Source organism: Cajanus cajan, chromosome 4 (genome assembly GCF_000230855.2).
Source record: "Cajanus cajan strain Asha chromosome 4, NIPB_CcT2T_4, whole genome shotgun sequence".
Lineage (NCBI taxonomy): Eukaryota > Viridiplantae > Streptophyta > Magnoliopsida > Fabales > Fabaceae > Cajanus > Cajanus cajan.
In genome coordinates, this window is record NC_138520.1 from 70,977,476 (window position 1) to 70,999,751 (window position 22,276).

General features: G+C 27.8%; 1 protein-coding gene across 1 annotated transcript; it reads left to right on the top strand.

Annotated features, from left to right (window-relative positions):
- The first annotated feature begins 17,901 nt into the window (after positions 1-17,901).
- CYSC1 (cysteine synthase C1) lies at positions 17,902-21,518 on the top strand. The gene is made up of 10 exons (XM_020363894.3): positions 17,902-18,242; positions 19,186-19,295; positions 19,417-19,474; positions 19,555-19,818; positions 20,013-20,150; positions 20,246-20,297; positions 20,596-20,675; positions 20,766-20,825; positions 20,935-21,015; positions 21,264-21,518. The coding sequence occupies exons 1-10, from the start codon at positions 17,991-17,993 to the stop codon at positions 21,360-21,362; spliced, it is 1,194 nt and encodes a 397-aa protein (XP_020219483.1). The 5' UTR covers positions 17,902-17,990; the 3' UTR covers positions 21,363-21,518.
- Positions 21,519-22,276: the final 758 nt, after the last annotated feature.

Genomic DNA, 22,276 nt, shown 5'->3' on the forward strand with positions numbered 1-22,276 from the left:
TTTTTCAGTAAGAGACAAAAATTCATCCATTACTGGCTTTGTTTTGTCATCTATCATAATAAGGACTTTTTAAATTACATTCTTCAATGGATCTACTGAAATACAATCATGTAGAGCGACCAAGTCAACGAGCATATAATATACACAAAATTTAATTGTACAGTGTAATGCTTAATATATTTTATATAAACAAAATAAAATAATAAAAATAAAAAAAAGAGTTTATGCATCATATGTCTTGGAGGGAAGACTTTTTTATTTTATATATATTACATTACATTAGAAGTAATGGTGGAAAGGCTTCTTTTATTATTACATAGTATCTTTATTAATTCTTAAAATTACAACGTACAACTGACTATAAAAGAAAAACAGCTTTTGAAAATAAATCTCCACAATTGTCCTTAAATCTTATTTAGTCATGACAAAAGAAATAGCTATAACTAAGAAACTTTCTATGGAAGTAAAAGACTTGGTATTTGGAATCTATCTATATTGATTTCTGCAGAGTGATTATTAATCCATTGCGGTTAATAACGATTTTTTTTTCCAAAGAATTTGTTATATTTTGAAATACACGATGTTTCATTTTAAAACAATTTACTTGTATATCTTAATAAAGATCAAAACTTTGAGTGCGTATAATTAATGAATCAAACATTTTATTTTAAAATCTTTGAATGTACATACTAATTAATGATATATATTAGTATGTAACAATTCATATATCATAAATTTAAATCACATAAAAAAATTATTTAATAGACACAAATAGTAAAAATTATCAAAATGCATTTGCTCAAATAATTTAATACTTATGTTTTTTAACTAAGGATTAGACTTTGATCTAGTATTAAAGCATCACTTTACCTCTATAAGAATAAATTCAATGAGAATGAGTTACACCTCTTCATTAAACAAAATAAATGGTAAAAATCATTAGCCAAAAAGCAATGCTAACTATAAAAAAATAAAATAAAATTATACAACATTTTATATAACATAACTCAGCCAAATGATAAATTAGCCACTCACATATACTCATAATTGTTTATTTTATGTTGGTGTATAATTATTACATTGAGATAAAACTTATAACATTATACATATTATTTTAACTATGATAGTTATATATTATTCATAATGAAATATTGATATTGTATCTATATGATAACAACAACAAAAAAATCTCTAATAGACAAAAATGGTAAGAATCATTAACCAAATGATAATAGTCACTCATATGAACTTTTCACTTCTCACATCAAGAAGAAAAAAAAACCTTTGTCGTTTATATCAATTATAAATGATATGTTCTTTATATTTTATTAGATTTGTAGATAAATTTAATATTAATTACACAAAATTGAATTAATATTTCTGTTACATTAACTAAAAATAATAACATTACAAAAAAATTAATGACAAAAACTAAAAAAATAAAAAAATTGCAAGTATAAGAACTAGATCTATTTGAAGTTATAGGAACTAAAAATGATTGAAAAATATAAGTATAGAAATTAAAAGGATTTAGTTTAAACTATAGGAGCTAAAAGGTAAAATAAGTGAAATTATAGAGACAAAAAATATAATTTACTTTTTTATAATTTATTATATAAAAGAGAAATGATAACGATACTTTTTTAACACTCTTTCTCTATTATTAACTAAAATTACCCACAAATTTGTTATTATTGTTGGTCCCGTATTCCTAAAATACGTGTTTAAGCCTAACTTATCCCTTACAAATCTAATTTATATATTTTGTTTGAATAATAAAAGGTTTTGAGGCAAATATAGTGGGATAGAAAGAAATAGGAGAGAATAGATAATAAACATAAAAAAATAGATTTTTAAATTATTTAGATCAAGAATATAGCAAATAAAAGAGAAAAATCAATTAATGTATGTTTAAAGACAATGAAATTTTTTTTATATAATCTAAAATGAAAGATAAATATTCCATTTCACTTCTCCCATTAAAATCTCTTGGGTTAGGGGAATAGTCTTTTTTTTTTTTAATATTGTGGATCCACCAAAATTTTTCCTCTTCTCCCACTTCATAACCTTTTCAAACAAAAACAAATCATTCAAATTTCTTTCTATCTTACTTTTTTCTTTCCAAAATCACCTTAAACAACCAATACAATAAGGTGAGGGTTGTCATTGAGTTTTAGTGCATGGATAATATTCTATCTCCTAATTTATTTGCAAAAATTTATAATTTTAATAAATTATAACCAATAGTAAAAAAAAAAGTGTCAGATAAAGTTTCATCATTTGTCTTGTATATAAAACCCTAAAACTAAAAGGTATGTCTTGCCAGAGGGGTACAGAAAGGACCACTACATAAACATACGCACCATCCCAACTCAAGTTATTACATTGATGAACGAAATCTCAAATGATCACATGCACTAAACCACACGTTAATTAGGTTCAGAGGTTAAATCTCTTACTATATGTATAAATAAGTTCTACATTGACAAAAAAAAATAAATAATAACTTATAAAAAATGTTTAGTAAAATTGTGAGACTTAAGTTTAAAGTGGACAATATTTCATCATTATGGAGTATGAAGTATGTTTGTGGAATAATCTTATAAAAATAACTCTTATAAAATATTCCTTCATAACTTATAACTAATAATGTGATATATAAAGACATATTTCGCTGTATAAAAGGTTAGGTCCTTTATTTAAAAAAAATGTAAGGATATAAACAAGTTCCACAAAACACACTCATATTCCAATGATTAAGAGACCTTTTGGATTACAAATGTCTCATAAAACATACTCATACTTCAATGATTGATAGACTTTTTAGGTGATGACCAAAAACAAAATCTTGAAGATTTAGGTTCAAAACAGATAATATCTCATCATTGTAGAACATGCTTATGTAATAATTTTATAAAAATAATTCTCATAAAATATCCACTCAGATAAATATTATAAAATAACCCATCAAAATGATACACAACCACAAAAATATTAGTGTGGGCACAAAAGGAAAAAAAATTACGGACGAATCATGTCGAAGAAATTGCATTGATATTTTTTTATACGACTCCATAAACAACAAACTAAGATATAGAAAGACAAAAAGAAAGTGTAATAAGTGGTTAATTTAATGGAAATAAATTAAAAATAATATTTTAAAAGTATTAAAATAAAATGCTGGATCAGTATTATGATAAAAATAAAATACATAGTACAATAAAAAAATATCATAAAAATTACTATATGAATAATATGGAAGGCTAAAACTGACCTTACTATTATAATAATTTATGAGGCCCATCAATTAAATAGTGTCACTTTTAAAAATTATCTACCAATTAATTATCACTTTATGTAAAATAAAATTAAAAAAACGCAGGTCAAATAAATCTGTATGTTTCATGCAAAGTAGGATTTTGTATTTTATTTTATTTTATTTTTGATAAAAATGACACTCCACTTCTAATTCTATATGTTACAGTCATAGTGAAAAGAAAAACTTAAGTAACGTATTACTTAGGATTTTCACGTGAACTTGCCACGTGTACCAAACACATATTCCACATCCACAAGTGCTTTTCTGTTTTAATTTTTTTTTGCCACAATAAAAAGAGAAAAGGCAATTGAAAGTTGCATTTCATGCATCATGAAAAGAAAAACTCATCCACAGTATATAGATTGATTGGTACCATAATTTTTCATTTTAATTAGTATATATAATTATATTAAACAATTACAGTGAGAGTTTTATTCCATAGAATAGTCTTATGACTTAAATATCTGATATATATATATATATATATATATATATATATATATATATATATATATATAAACTCACTTTTAATTAAATAAACACAATTTCTCTAACTCAAATTCAACACTCTTACTGCCACTTGGCCAACACGCACATACACATCCTCACTTATTTTGCTTTTATTAGCATCAATGACAGACAGACACAGTACCACACTTAATTTGTCTTTTATTTTCTTATATTATCTCTAATAATCAATTAATTTAAATATAAAATTAATTATTAGTTATTTAGTTAAAATAATTGCAAAATTTTAATGAAAATATTTTTATTCATTAAAGATATAAATATATAATATCTTAATAAAAACATTCAACGAAATGAGTTGATTATTTTAATCATTCTTATTACCACAAAATTTTATTATAACATTATTTAATGATCATCTATTGGTAATATAAAATAGTCTTAGATGGTTAATCCATCATATATTGGTGTCAGTATGATTTTATTTATTATAAATAGTAATTTGTCAGTTGTCACTAAGGCTTTGATTGGATTTGAGGATGGAAAATGGAGAGTGAAAAAGGAGGGATTTGAAGAGAAAGTGAGTGGAAAGTGAGGTTGATTGGATTAAGGGAAAGTGAGTGGAAAGTGTAAAGAAAGTTTGTGAAAGTTTATGAATGAATTGATTGATGTGATAGATAAAAATAGATTTTTTAATTAATAGTTGTGAAAGATTACTATTTTGTCTTTACGTTAAATTTTTTTTTATAATTATTATAATTAAAAGATAAATATATAAATTTTAACTAAAAAAATTATAAAAAAATTAATTTAAAAATAAATTAATTTAAATATTTGCTTTAAATTTAATGGTAGATAAAAAATAAAAATTTAAGAGATGAATATATAATTTACACTTTTACCCTTGGATTAAAAATGAGTATAATATTATTTATTGTAATTAATAATAATTACAATAAAATTATATTAATAGGGTTTATTTACTAAAAAAATAATAAATAATGATAAGAATAATAATAAATATTAGAAAAATAATAAGAATCATAAATAATAATGATACTAATTATAATAAATAATAATATTAATATTAATAAAAATAAAAACAATAATATTTATAATAATAAATAATAATAACAAAATATATTATGATAATTATATTTTGTAACATTATTTTATTAATGTTTATGAAAGTGTTATTATTATAATTTTATAAACATGTTTTACTTTATTTTTTTTATATTTTCACTTTTTGATGTTAATATTTAATATATAATACCTTAAATTAAATATTAATATTAAATAATTATATTTAATTTAAGGTATTATAAATTAAATATTAATATTATATATATATATATATATATATATATACCAGATATAAATTTATATATATATATATACGTATTAAAAACAAATTAATGTGCCCAGAACGGCCCGTTCCGAAAGTGGAATGGCCGTTCTGGGGTTATAAAGTACTACGTAAAGGCCAAAAGTGGAACGGCCCGTTCCAAAAGTGGAACGGCCCATTCTGCTTTCTTATTTTTCTCATAACATGCATTTTTGGAACGGGTCGTTCCGGGGCTGTTCCGATTTTCACTGGCAGCGAAAATACCCTGCATAATCGATTATGGTTGCCACATAATCGATTATAGCCTTGCATAATCGATTATGTGGCCAATCGATTATGCTCCTTCGTTGAACGTGAATCCTCTGCTGCATGGGAGAGGCATTTTCGGATTTTCACAAATCCTACGTGTCTTTCACCTCTTTTCTTCCCTCTCGTGCGAGGAGAGCAACAGTGCTTCTCCTCACTTTTCTTCGCCTTTCCATCGTCGCAAATTGGTGGAAACAAACGCCAACTTTCCTCACCTTTCGTTACTCGTAAACAGTAAATCACCCGAAACAAGCACTACGTAAATAATGATGTAAAAGTATTTTATATTTCAAAATTATCACTTATTTTTTAAAAGAAATCTATCGAAATGTTCGTAACGTTAGAGGAAAATTTTTAACATTTTCTTCTAGGAGAACCAGAAGCTCTCAGTTGAAGATCACTAATTGATCTAAATATCATAATCCGTTCTCTAAACTGTGTCATAAAATCACTGGGGTTGAGGTGATTGAATTAATATGTCCAATATTTATATTTAAATATCGTTATTATCATCATGTTAAACTTCACAATTATGTGCGAAAATAAAAAAAAAATATATTATTAAAATATTTTTGAATATTAATATATATTTTTTATAAATAAATATCTACAAATATACATAAATATTCTTTTAATGAATATCTACATAAATATAAAAACAGATAAAAATAAATATTTATCCGAGACGGATATAACTACTGTCTACTATCCATGCAGCCTCCGTTGACTTGCCCATGTGATAGACACTAAACAACAAAAGAATATACTAAAAGCAAAGAACAGCAAATACGTCTGCATTTAGAAACAAGTAAAAAATGTCAAATAATAAACCGACAGATAAGAATCTAAGTGAGACCATACATAAAGGTTCCCTCTGAAAACAATTAACAAACTAAATAACAATGAAAAGATGACGAAACTAAACTAAACAATTAAGTTAAGAGGATGTGTCAATTTATGGAAAATTAAAATTTTACTCATAATTCTTAAGTTGTAAATGCTTGCCATGTTATCCGTAAAGCGCTTAATCAATGGATTAGTTTCTAATAAGGATTAATGCTCGCGATTCATTAAAAAAGAAAGTGTAATTTTAAGTTCCTGAAATTATTTTATTTTATTTTTATAAATGAACTTAAGAGTTTCTTCACAAATAAAAGGAATTCAATTTTTATAAGAATAATATAAATAAAATAGGTTAAAAAAAAAATACTACATCATCTTGATTGATTCATATTTAACTTTTTGGTATAGTCAGCTCCTTTGTATAATTTGAGGCAAAAGCACATGTTAATCAAACTGGAAAAAACTATAATACTATTTTAACAGTAGTTTTAACATTTGAAAAATGTCTTTATATATTAATATTTTTTCTTTTTAAAGTATATTGATTATTTTTATAAAAAATTTATAATTATTTAACTACTATAATTAAAAATAATATATTTATTAAGAAAAATTAAATTATTTTAGTAAAATTGTATAAAAGGTGATATATTTATTGTTATTCTTAAGTTGTATGTATGTAAAAATATTAAATTACAGTTATTTTAAGATAAAGAGAGTAATTAAATATATTTTATATTTTCAACATTAATTGTAACACTTAAAATCCCTATGTTCCTTTATAATTGTAACACTATGAAATTCCTATGTTCCTTTGTAAATGAATGGGATTCTAGAGTGTTGCATGAGAGAACATGAGAGTTATGAGTTGTAATAATTAAACAATTTTATTATTATACAATGGATGGATTTTGCAACCAAGGTTAAAGATTTAACCAGAAAAGTAAAAATGGGGTTAGAAGTTTTTTTTTTTTTTTTTTTTCTAAGAGTTAGAAGTTATAAGTTAGAAGGCATAAGGATCATTGTGGGTGTTGATTCAAAATCGAAAAGTTGAGAATTAAGGTGGTATCGTGCTAAGTTTCTTAAAGAAGCTCAGAGCTTGTTTTTCTTCTCCTCCCTCATTATCTTTAATTCCAAGGTAAGGGAAGTTAAAAACTTGATATGTAGAGTTATATGAATTGCATGTTAATTGATTGTCATTAATATATAAATGTGTTGGTTGATTTTGAATGGTATGATGAATGGGTTGGATTTTGGGTGCTTTGAGCATGTGAAGATGGATTTTGATGATTTGAGATTGTTGATGGTTGCATGTAACGTTGTTAATATGATGAGTAATGGATTGTATGTGATGCATACTTGTCGATTATGTTGATGCTTGCTTGGTGTTTTTTGATTTTCAGGAGGTTTGAGTTAAATTCTTAAGTCTGTTAGTGGAAAACTCATTATTGCGCTGAGCGTGACTCAAATCAAGGGATCTCTATCTTGCTCGCATCAAACACAAGATTGGTGGCATTGGATGTGAAGAGAGAGAAAAACCTTTGACTTGGTCATGTCAGGTGTTGTTTGAATGGAACCAGGCGTGAAGTGAAAGAATTAGTTTTGACTGAATTTGTATCAGACATGAGTGTTGTGGAGTTGGGTGTGAGGAGAGAAAGACTCATCTCTACTTGAAATGGGGTCAAGCGTGGACTTTGCCACGTCAGGCATAAGGACTCAGGGGTTCCCTACCTCATCCACGTTGAACGCGGGTTGAATGGCGTTAGACGTGGGCAAGGTAGAGGACCCCCTACCTCAGTAGCGTTGGACACTAGGTGTAACATCCAAATTTTTATTATTATTATTTTAATGGCATTTTCGTAATTTTAATAAAGTTATAGGGGTATTTTGGGTTCCGGAACGGGCCGTTCCAAAAGTGAAACGGGCTGTTCCAAATGTTGAAAATGTGAGGTTTTTGTAGTCGCAAAACGGGCCTGGAACGGGCCGTTCTGGTATGGAGAACGGGCCGTTCCGGAGGGAGAACGAGCCGTTCTGCTGAGATTGAGAACGGGCCGTTCTGGTTTTAGAACGGGCCGTTCTGCTTTTTGGGAACGGGCCGTTCCGATTTTGGAACGGGCCGTTCTAGTTGAGAAATTTGCACAAATTCGAAGGATCCGGAACGGGCCGTTCCGAATTCAATACGGGCCGTTCCGGGTACACCAGTTTGCCTATAAATAGGGCCAAGGGGGGGTGAAAATTTTATACCGAGCAAGAAGTGATAATCTTAGAGAGAGAAAGAGGAGAGAGAGAGAGAGAGAGAAAGAAAGAGAGAAAGAGAGGGAAGAAAGAGAGAATCCAGAGGAGGCCCTGCCCAAGTTTCAACTCCGCTTATCCAGGTAAGGGGGGGAGTGAGAACCTCGCTCAGGGGTGTGGGGATAATTGTTGGATAGTTGTTTGTCGGATTGGCCCCCAATCCCTTGCTGTTGTTCTGTCTGATTTTCTATTTACTCTATTTTATTCTTTGTTGAAGATACCGTTGTTCTGTTTGATTTTCTATTTACTCTACTTTGCTTTTTGTTGAAGGTGCCGTTGTTCTGTCCGATTTTCTATTTATTCTACTTTGTTTTTGTTGAAAGTGCCGTTGTTCTGTCTGATTTTCTATTTACTCTACCTTTTTCTTTGTTGAAGTAATAAATGAATATGAAATTAATGTTAATAATACATGAGTTTTAATATGAATAAGAATGCTCTCTGAATCTCTGTGAATACCTATGCGGACCTTATGAGGAGTATTGATGACATGACCATGTGAAATATGGACAAATGACATGAGACCTAAGAATTGACTATTGAGACAAACTATGATTATGAGACTATGACAAATGAGGACATGATGTACTAAATGAAATTCTGTAATAAGTTAAATGTTGAGTTCATGAAATAATGAATGTATGACATGCATCATATGCATATCTTATTCCAGGTGTGCCGCTGAGGCCGCATACCAGTGATGTAACTTGCTAACAAGGTGTACCTTAGGGTCACCGACAGTTGATGATATGCTAACAAGGTGTACCTTAGGGTCACCGACAGTTGATGATATGCTAACCAGGTGTACTTTAGGGTCACCGACAGTTGATGATATGCTAACCAGGTGTACCTTAGGGTCACCGACAGTTGTGCAGGTGTGCCTTAGGGTCACCAGTGATGATATGTGAAACTTCCTTATGGCGCCACATGCATGTATTTATGAGTTGAGTTCATGACATCCTAGCATGATAAATGAGTATATATGTGATATTGATTATTTATGTGTATTATTTACATATGACTTGTATTTGTTGTGTGTGTGTGCTATCTAACCTTTATTTCTGCATCTGAAACTGAGTGAGATGTTTCTCACTCCCTTGTTGTTTTTGTATATGTTTTAAATTATGTTGCAGATGATCAGCATCATGAGGATGTTGGTGATGAGGCTTAAAGGCTTCAATTGGGCATGCTCTGATAGGATGTGACATCGGGGCATAGTTATTTTTAGTTTAATATGTTATTGTTTTAATAACTTTAGTTTCTCTTCTTTGTAATTTCTAACGAAGAGATAACGTAGATAAAGTTTATAATTCAAGGAAAATGTATGTTAAGAATTGTAATTTGAACGTTCTTGATAAAAGACCAGAATGAATATCCTTGTTATATTTTATTACATGATTTGGAAAATATAAATTGATTCCTAACTAGGAGGCACTGCCACCTTTACTGGAGTTAATTTATATTTCCTTTATTATTATTTGTATATATATGATTTCTTGTTTTACACTAAATTGTATTGAAAATCTTAACTTCTTTTCTTTTATAATTTCTACACTGGAGTTATGATTTATGAGTTACGAATGTGAATCTTCTACCTTGTGATATTTGAAATATTTGTCAACTATGAAAGATTTTATTTACCCAAAAAGAAGAAAAGAAATATTTTATTGTTACATTTGTTGTATATTAATAATGGGGTAGAGGGTGTCACACTAGGTGTGTGGCGTTGGCCGTGGCTTGATTTTGATAACTCTTGTTGTTTGATTGATAAAATGGTGAACATGAATAGGTTAGATGAATATATTGCATATTGTATCTTAATGGGTGTTATTAGTTTTATATATATATATATATATATATATATATATGTATATATATATATATATATATATATATATATATATATATATATATATATATATATTGATCTGGGATAATATGTATAAATATTTATGATTGTTGAATAGTTGAGGTGTTGACATCGAGGATGCTTTAAGCATTTAAGCATGATATGTTTATGATTATTGAACTGTTAAGGTGTAAATGTTAAGAATACTCAAGGTATTTAGGCTTGATGTGTTGAATAATTGTTGACTTGATGAGGTATTGATGTTGAGAATGTTATAGACATTTAGGCATGTTGATTGACTTAGGACTAGAGAAAATGGTGTTTTTGAAAGTTGGATATTCCATTGTGTGGATATTTGTGTGGTGCTTTATAAGCCTAGTTGTTGGAAAACTCTTCTTAAGTAGACATTATTTCTTGGAGTGGATTATTGAGTCTCCTCTAAGTCCCTACATAATGTTGGAGAAAGGTATGAAGTCGATGACTAAAACCTTTAATTGATTACTAGAAAGATGCGTGATATCACAAGGATAGTTAGTGGGCTAATTACATAGGTAAATTAGTTTATGCATGCCAAGTCATGTATCCTATTTGACTGTTGATTTAGTAGGTGTAAAAAGATCAATGGTTCGATAGAGTCAAGCAACTTAGACTGTTCACCTTGGTGTAGGAAATCTCTGTAGGTAAATGCATAATGACGCATTAGTTGAGGTGTACATATATGATGTGTTGTTTTGGTGATTGTTTATGTGCTATATGTTGTATGTTGGATGGTATAGATGTGGTGTAAGTTTGATATACTTAAATTGCTTGTCTTTCAAACTTGTTTGATGTCATGTTGAGTTGTGGTGGTGTTGTAATCCATGAGGCGATGTTGTATATGGTTTACATGTTGGTGTGATTAGTATAGATACTTTATTCAATACTTGTACCATGTTGTATTCTTTTTTACTTTAACTTACCCTTACATATTTTCTTGTGGTTGAATTACGATGAACATGTGTACATGGAAGAAGAATAAGGTTAATTAGAGGCATGTTGCAATTTTGTGAGGCCATACTGGTAAATGACTTGTTGTGGTTCTTCATTGGATTACTCTGATGTAACCCGTAGTACAAATATTGTTTGGCTGATAACCTAAGGTTACACTTTATAGTTTTTGGATTGTTGTATAGTCATGTATATATACTTGTTTATTATAGTTATATATATATATATATATATATATATATATATATATATATATATATATATATATATATTCTCTTGTAATATCTATAAATTGTCTAAGTGTTAATTTTAGATAAGTATATTTTATTTTCTCTACTAATCGTCGATTTTATTAAATGTAAAAATTATAATGAGTCATTACAAATATTATCTAAATGATATATTTTTATCATTACTATATTTGTCATAAAATACATAGATGAGAAAGAAAAAGAAATAACGAAAGATAACATTACTATTTTATATGAGGTCGTAGTTTAATTTGACTCTACCTCTAAACCAATGGTCACGTTCACTGAACCACATGTTAGGTTGGGTGGCTAAATGATGCTCACCACATTATTTTCTGCTATGGGCATAATTTGTTTTCTTCTAAAATCATATATGCGTAAATCATAGATCAAGAATTCAGAGAAATTTGAGATAAATAACCATGATAGTGTAATATAAGTGAGAATAATTCACTTTAAAAGTAAATTTTGTTAAATTGATTTACGTTTAATTTCACTTTATTAAAATAGTATTTAAAATTAAATTTATATTTTAAGATCTTATAAATTAATTTTTTTAAGATGAAATTAAATTTTATTTTATTTTTCTTAAATAATATTAAAATATATTCTAACAACTAGGAACATTTCTATGTTTATAATAGTGGAACAATTGTTCCCACAAAAATTTTGCTACTTCTTATTTTTATATAAAATATTAATTTTTTATAAATATATTATTAATTATATTTTAGTTATTCTATTATATCTAATATGATAAAATATATTAATATTTTATTCTATTATGTAATTGTTTTCACTTTGTATTAAAATTGTCTTAATTTTTTTAAGGAGAGATTTACTCAAGAGTAACCACTCAATAATTTATGTTTTACATTAAATGTTAACAATTTAACTGTTAATTAATTTTTTTAATGTATATATTAAGTTTATAAGTTTTTAAAAAATTTAAAAATTATATATTCTTTGTTAAATATATTCAAATTAATATATAAAATATTTTTATGATTATCTATCAATTTAAATTAATAAAATAAAGTATTAAATAATTTTCATTTTTATTAAAAGTTTATAAGTTTGATCTATATACTATTTTTTTTTAATTTAACGGTTAGATCATTGAAAACTTGATGGCGAACATGAGTTATTAAATGAAGTAAGTCTATCAAAATTTATTTTTAGAGTAAGTAGATTCTTCCTTATTTTTTATTATTATTATAATATACTATATTTTTTGACTAAAAGATTGTCATACTTTTAGTTTACTAATATAGGTTTTTTCAATTTTTATTTTAGTTTTTAACCCTTTTGATCTTATATATGTATATTATGTGTTGGTAGAAGAGAATTCACATCAAGAGGAATAAGAGTAGTTGTCACATGGTTTTATTTTTATACTAGAATATATTTAATAAAAAATTTTACACTTATAAAAAAGTATTACTCTCATAAAATATTTTTGTTTTAAATGAACATGGAAATTTAGAATAGATAAAAAGAAAATAAATTAGTAATATTATTATTTTAATCCTATTAATTTGTATCATTTTTTTCCACTAATATTAAATAAGTCACAAAAAATTACAAAGTCACTCTTAAATATAATCTCAGATAAAAAGAGAAAAAGGAAAAACTATCACTCTATCATGAGACTATGTAATTTATAAAAAAAGAAGCTTTTTAATTTTTTTACCCCAAAAAAATATATTTTCCAAAATATTATTATATTTTTTTAATAAAAATGATATAAAATATTTTATTGTCCTTACTTAACAAATTTTTTGAACAAGTATTATTGAATTTATCTTATAAACATTTATAATGCATTAAATTTTTAAAAGACGTGTTTGGTTTAAAAAAGCAACAAAAAAAAATAATAAAAGGAAAGAAATGATAAAAAAGAAGTAAAATGAGATTTTTTTAATGTTGTTTGATAAGAAAAAGATATAATTTTTTGTTTGCTTAACTGGTTAGAAAGTGAAAAGGTATATAAAAAATAATTAATGAGAAGATACAATAAGATATGTTCTCTATCATACAATAAATATCATACTATAATTTTTACACATACCAATAAAACTCCTCTCACAAGTGTTTGTCCAAACAAACGGCTAATCCTACCTAGTCAGTCGATTTAGAGACATCACTATCTTGGAGAAACATTCAATGAATCTCTTATAGTAACCCGTCAACCCAACAAAACTTTTTATCTCAAAAACAGTCTAAGGAAACTCCCACTATAGCACCGTCTCAATCTTAATTGGATCCACAAAAATCCCTATAGTAGAAATTACATGACTTATAAATTTCACCTCATTTAACCATAATTCACACTTTGAAAGCTTGACATACAACTACTTATCCCTCAAAACCTCTTAATCCAATCTCAAATGCTTCATGTGCTCCTCTAGAGATCTCGAGTAGATAAGAATGTCATCAATAAAAACAACCATAAACTTATCTAAAAAGGGTATGAAGATTGTGTTCATATACTCCATGAAAACAGTAAGGGCATTTGTCACTCCAAATGACATTACCACGAACTACTTTCACAATCCGACTACCACACTCCAACCTCTCCACAATCTTCGTCTTCTCTACTAGGACTAGAAACTCTATGATGGCCATAGGTACCACCACCCTTTTTGGTTCATGTCTTAACCCCTCACTAAACTTCTTGCACCTCCAAGCTTCATAAATAGCATGGGAATAAAATCGGGTTGAATGCTCAAATTTCATAGTATAGTCTTGAATAAACATGCCCCCTTGATGTAGTCTCATAAACTTCGCATCCTTGACACACTTGACATTGTATGGGAAATACTTATCAAGGAATATCTTCTTGAAGCATTCCCAATCCACCATAACCCCTCTGGTCTCCAACATTTGTTGGGTACCCCTACATTAGTACTTAACTTCTCTAATTAGCATATAAATTACATAGGTCAACTTATTCTCCTCCGAGGATCCTATTACCCTAAAAATCTTCTCCATCTTATTGATCCACTAGTCAACCACCTCTGGACTAACCTCACCCTATAAATGAGGAGGATTACACTTCCTAAACCCATCCAAGTCCTTGTACTCTTAAGACACCATTGATCTAGCTACTTCAATTACAACCTGGTTTGCTTCCATTTGAGCAAAGTTAACATTATGTTGATGGTTTATGTTGATCAAACTAATATCTAACCATCATATACTAAGATAAATTAACCCATAAGGTAACACACAACAAAAATAACAACACAACACAACTTAAACAAATACACAACATAAACACAATAGGTTCACCCCCATATAGTGTTCCTAAAAAAACTTGACTGAATTTAATACCATAAAAGTGTAATGACCCGACAGGTCAATACACCTAGTATAATATATTTACTACCAACGAAAAACATGAAGTCATCAACTACACTAAGGTTTTCATGCAACAATCACTTGAATATTCATGTAAACAATCACTTGAATATTCATGTAATAGATATATGTATAGGTACAAAAAAACTTAAAACAATATCTATTGATATAACCGAAAAACATAAAGTCCCTTATAACTTATTTTGTCACACTTATCACACATAATGTCACATGTTGCACCCATTTTTCTCACTCATTCACATCATCTTACTTGATACTTATTATTTGACTATGTTGAATTATTTTAATTTTAAATATTGGAAAACTTCGTATTTTGTTACATTACTCTTTTATTTATTTACTCTATATTATTTTAATAATAAATTTATATTTAAATTTTAGAATAAAAGTTTGTAGTTTTATATTTAAAAATAGAAATTTGTCAATTTTTCTTATGAAAATTGATTAATTTGAATCAAACTAATCTCCTTTGGTTTGGATTATAAAAAAGTTGATTACTTTAGATTTTAGTTTATCTTAAAACCGAATCAAACACGTTGATGAACACCCCAGTGACAAACACGTTAATTAGAGATTTTTTTTTTATAAAAAAAAGTGATCTCTTGCAATTTGAAAAGAACTTAACATGTGGGTGAAATATTTTCTTATCTATTTGAATTCTTGAATGATTTTTCTGTCAATGGCGGCCGAAATCGAGCATCTAACTTCAACAACTTACTAGACAACGGCGGCTGATTAAAAAGATTAATAAGATTGGAAAAAGAATAATTTGTTTCACTGTTCACGACACGATGCGAATATTAATGTAAAAAGTTTTCATACTAGGATAGTTTATAAAGATAACGATACTTTATTCGAAAAAATTATATGAAAACAATACAAAACTTAAAAGATAGTAAGAAAAATGTTGAAAAAGATTGATGATGAGATAGAAAAAATATAAATCATAAAAAAATATTAATGTGTTAGATTAAATTATATTTTTGATATATTTTTTAATTTTTTTTAATTTTTTATATTTTAAAATGTTCATTTTAATTATATATCTTTTATATTTGAATTAATTTAGTCTTTTTAAAATAATGATCATTTCTATTTTTTATTATGATTTTGAATCAATTTTCAACTGAATCAATATATGAAACTTGTAATATTAAATTCATCTATATAAAAATTATGAAATGTAATTGACATTTGAATGCAAAAGGTTATAAACATAACAAAAATTGTATAAAAAATATATCTTATGAATAATTAGAAAATAACATGAAATAAATTGTATAATTAAAATTTTAAAATTTTAATTTTTTTATCATATTTATAGTACATTTGATTTCAAATTCAATTATATTCAATAATTTTTGTATGATTAAATCTTATGAGATAAGTTTCAAAACTTAAATCAGTCAAAAAAGATTTAAAATAATTAAATTGACTTAAATTTAAGAGATAATGGAGTAAAATGAATATTTTAAACAATAAAAGACTAAAATAAATCTAAAAAAATAACATGAATAATCAAAAATTTAATTTAATCAATGTGTATAAAATATATAATAATCTTTTTAGGTATAAACTACAAGCAGTGACGGAACTACATGTGCTCCAAAGAGTGTAGATGCACTCCTATTTTTAAAGATAATATAAGTATTTGTCCTTTGTAATAATTTTTCTTATCTGCCCTAAATTTATAATTTCAACATATTGTTTTAAAATTTTCAATTGTTGTCAATTTTTATATTTTATTGACTAATTACTTTTTTATATCTTAGCCTATTTTTAGTTCATTTTTCATTCTTAATTAGTGTTTTTCCCCTCTTTTATTTAATATATATTTTCTATTTTTATATATAATAATTTTTTATTTTATTAATAAATTATCTTTATCGACTAAAAATCTGTGTTACTAACTATAAATATCTTTCACTAAAAATAATTTTATTTATTATGAAAATAAAACATTTTTTTAAATATTTAACACAATTATATATATATATATATATATATATATATATATATATATATATATATATATATATATGTATATGTATGAGGAAGGATTAACTTACTCTAGGGATAAGTCTAGATACTATTATGTTCAATAACTTATATTTTACGTTAAATTTTAATAATCTAACCATTAATTTAAGAGTTCTTAATACATAGATCAAGTTTGCAAATATTTAAAAAAAGAGTTAATCACCTATATACTGCCAGTGTAAAGTTTTTTTACACTAGAAACCAATTATATCTTTTAATTGTGTCATGTCACTATAAACACATTTACTTTTAACAGTGATATGACACAATTAAAAAATATAATTAGTTGCCAATGTAAAAAAACTTTACACTGACAGTGTATAAGTGATTAACTCTTAAAAAAATTTAAAAAATATTTGATAATTCGTTTCGATAATTCAAATTAACGTATAATGTGTTTTTATGACTATTCGTCAATTTAAATTAATGAAATAAAATCAAATAATTTTTAAATTTCTAAAAAATTTACAGACTTGATCTATACATTAAAATTTTTAATTAATTAAATTGAATTATTAAAATTTTATATAAAACACAAGTTATTAAATAAAGTAAGTCTAAATAAACTTATTTTTAAAATAAATAAATCTTTCGTCTATACAAGTATTTGAATTCGATACCAATTTCACAACTTATTATTATTATCTTAACCAAAGGTTCTTTTAAATTTGGTTCCTTTAAATAAAATATTTTTTATTATAAAATAATGATACTAAAACTTAAAATTCCCATTTATGTTATATTATATTAGTAGCAGCCCACCCCACCACCATATTATATTTAGCAACATTATTATTCCCTCACTCACATGAATGAGATCTGTTCATCTGTATGTAGTCACACATTTCAAAGCTAAATTGGACTCTTGCATCAAATGGAAAAAGGCATGCTCTATAAGTGTCAAACATGGTCAAGTCTAGTATGCTATACATTCAAATTTCACACACACCCTTTGAGGTTTTCAATACAAGTTCAACCCAAATGGCTTCCCTCAGCAGCAGCATCCTGAAGCAAAGGTCTTCCCTTGCATGCTACCACCCCATCATGGGGAGGCTCTTCTCCACAGCCACAGTGGTTGACTCTCCTTCTCTTGCTCAGAGAATCAGAGATTTGCCTAAGGACCTCCCTGGAACCAACATCAAGAAACATGTTTCTCAGGTACAACTTACTTGTATCAGTTTTCATTTCATGCTTATATGAGATATGAGACAGCTTCTGAACTTGGTTTGGTGATTGCTCTCTCTCAATGGTTGTACTTGCTTTTAAGTGGTTTTCTGTTTCTGTCCACTCATAGCATGCCACGTGTTTGACTGGTTTTTCATGTCTTATCTGATTTGTTCATTTCCTCGTCTGCCAAAAGTGAAAAGGTTTTGGAATCGAATTTTTAAGGGTTTTTTTTTTCCAGTGGGGTTGGTCTGGATTCTAGAAAGCTGCCTGGAATTCTTAGTATAGAGTTTGGGATGATTAAAGCTGCAAAATTGTGATTGTTGTCATAAAAGTCAATTATTCTGTTTGAATTTTGTTGAAACCATTTTACTAACCAGTTGTATGATTCTAATTTTTTAGAACCCATTTCGCAGAATAATTGACATTTCTAATTTTTAAGGTTTTTTTCCGGGATAATTGCATTTATAGATGCAAAATTGTGATTATTGTCATAAAACTCAGTTATTGTGTTTTGAATTTTGTTTTATGATACTAATAGAATCATAGATATATTTTTGGGGTTGAATTTAGGGGAAGGCGTTGTTTCCCCAGGACATACTAAACCATGGTTTGAATGATCATATTTAATGTCTGACTGTACCTCAAACAAGATTGCTTTCAAAGGAAAATGTGCGAGAAACCAATTTGAGAAGAAAAAAAAATATTGAAGAGAAAACCATATTTGAGTTTTCACTATTTTTTTCTATCAGTTTTCCTTTTTCCTTATTCTCACGCGCGCACACAAAAAATAAACAAAACTTGAAGAAGAATCCATTTTGCAGAATAATTGACATTTCGAATTTTATTTATTTTTGTTTACCATTTTGTTTATTGGAGGATATGTTCTGGTGCTTCTTATTCAATGTTATCTGAAGTAGAACGATTCATTTTTCAGCTCATTGGGAGGACTCCACTGGTTTATCTCAACAAAGTAACTGAAGGATGTGGAGCTTATGTTGCTGTCAAGCAAGAGATGATGCAACCCACCGCCAGCATCAAAGACAGGTCAATTCCTCTCTTCATCCAATCCTATTTGACTTTCTTTTTGTTTCTACCTTGAATTTGATCAGGTTTCATACTATTCTTAATATAATCAAAATTCCTGTAATTTTCTTTGTTTTTACAGACCAGCATTTGCAATGATCGAAGATGCTGAGAAAAAGAATCTGATATCTCCTGGAAAGGTTAGCTGATTTCTTATGGTAGCTATTTTGCTGAGTTATTCACATGTAGGTGCTTACATTTACCTGAACTGATGTTGTAGACAACTTTGATTGAGCCTACATCAGGCAATATGGGCATCAGCATGGCATTTATGGCTGCCATGAAGGGGTATAAGATGGTTTTGACAATGCCCTCTTACACAAGCTTGGAAAGAAGGGTGACCATGAGAGCATTTGGAGCTGAGTTAATCCTCACTGATCCAACCAAAGGGATGGGAGGAACTGTAAAGAAGGCTTATGACCTTTTGGAATCCACACCAAATGCTTTTATGCTGCAACAATTTTCAAACCCTGCCAATACTCAGGTTACTACTTACCTGAACCTAAATTGCTATTTCTGTCTGAAATCTTTTACTTAGAAAAAAAGATCTGTAGAACTATGCTTATACTATACTTCTGTAAAGCTTGGTTTCCCTTAAGTTTAATATTGGATATAGTTCTGAAATGCTTGGCTAACAATGGTGAATTTATTTACAATTGACTTCAAAATGGGAAGCAGGTGCATTTTGAAACAACAGGGCCTGAGATTTGGGAGGATACAAATGGACAAGTAGACATATTTGTTATGGGAATAGGAAGTGGAGGAACAGTCTCTGGGGTTGGGCAATATCTCAAATCCAGAAATCCTAATGTTAAGGTGATATTTTTCAGATCACAATTCAAATCACAAACTGAGCAGTGTTCTGTTAGATACACTTATTAAACCCCTTGAATTGCTTTTAATCGTATTAGATATATGGAGTGGAGCCAAGTGAAAGCAATGTGCTGAATGGTGGTAAACCTGGTAAGGATCTTGCTTTTTTTTTCTCTGAATATTCTTTGAATTTTTATATGATAATTTTGTGTATAGTTTCTTCTTGAATGTTATGTTTCAGTCTTCCAAGCAACCTAAGATAAAATTAAAAGGCTTGCGTGTACAAGTCTCTAAAATGTTTACATTTCATAGTCGTTTCTGGCATTGGTGAAGTGATGAAATAATATAAATGTAAAAGGGCCTTAAAATAAGGATCTAAAGTAACGAATATAATTTCTATGGCCTATTCTATTTTCAGAAATATTCTGATGTTATCATTTATATTTAGGTCCTCATCATATAACTGGCAATGGGGTTGGATTCAAACCGGACATATTGGACATGGATGTAATGGAAAAAGTTCTTGAAGTAAGTACAGAATATTGTAGTCAAAATTTAGAATGGAAATTTTACTTTCATATGTTTCTCCTAATTGTCAGTGGAAACTTAATTTGGCAGGTTAGCAGTGAAGATGCAGTTAACATGGCTAGGGTGTTGGCCTTGAAGGAAGGACTCATGGTAATCTTCAAATGACAATTTTGAAGACTTCCTTAAACAAGAATGCATGAGAAATTTCAAGCTTCATTCATTCTGAATTTCTGATTATGTTTCTTTAAAAACTTTCCAGGTAGGTATATCATCTGGAGCTAACACAGTTGCAGCACTCAGATTGGCTCAGCTGCCTGAAAACAAAGGCAAACTCATTGTGGTAAGAACAGTTTCCTTTAAACAACATCAAGCTAAAGACTTAGTCTAATCACTAATGTGTCATCAGCCTCATTATCTAAATTCACAACAGGCAACAACACTGCAATCACTACACAGTTTTTCTTATCTTCAATTCATTACATGACTCTATTAAAAAAATGCTTAGCTCTATAATTTTAGGCAGCAAAGTTTTCTGTCTTTGTTGCTGACTTGCTGATTTGTGATAACCATTGATGACTTGAATCACAGACTGTTCATCCAAGTTTTGGCGAACGATACCTGTCATCTGTCCTGTTCCAAGAGCTTCGTCAAGAAGCTGAAAACATGCAGCCAGTTGCAGTTGATTAATTCTATGCATAAGGACTTAGCAAACTTTGTTGTGGAGTTACATGGATCAAACTAGTTGTTACAATCCTGTTGTAGCAAAAACTGTTAAAATCATCTTTTAATTCTGCAGCAGAAAATGTCAATTAAAGCTGTGCTAATTGGAAAATCTTTTAGTTATACGTTTGTATTCTTCTTTTTTTGTTGTTTCGTTTGTAATTGGGGAAAAAAGTATAAAGTAACCGAACTGTCTTAAAAAAATTGAATAACGATAATTCTAGGAATCAAATCCTATTATGTGTAAACTGTCTTAATTTTCCATATGATATGTGTGTTCAAAAAGAGAAGAATCCAACTTGTTAGTATTGCCAAATTTCTATCTTTGACAAAAGTGTGATTAGGTGCAATAAAGCAAATGTACCAACAATGCCACAATGGCTAGCAATAATGGGTAGTGATGATTTGTGGGGTTTTGAATTAAAAGGGAAAATAAACAAAACAAGATTAACAGTAATGTTTCCAGTCTTTTATGTGTTAATGTCACATGGTTTAACAGACAAACTCTTTTCCTTCCAAATAAAAATAGGTATGTGTAACCAATAAGCTTTATTACTCGATATTTTGAGGAGGTTATATGTATGTGGCAGAGATGTGTAAATGTGATTGTTATAGATATAATTTTTGAAGTATAATTATATATTGTTAAAACCATTTGTTTCAAATTTTATAAAAATTAAATGATAGTAATTTCAAAATGTTTTTCATTTTTTGTTTTATATTTTAGAAGTGTATATAATCTTAATCTTAATGTATATTAATGAAATACTAAATAATTTTATAATAATCTGAGAACGATTTTGACTTATAATAATGTAAACCGATTTCTTAGCGTAAATTTGATCCCTGTGTAAACGATCTTTGATAGTTATATATGAAAG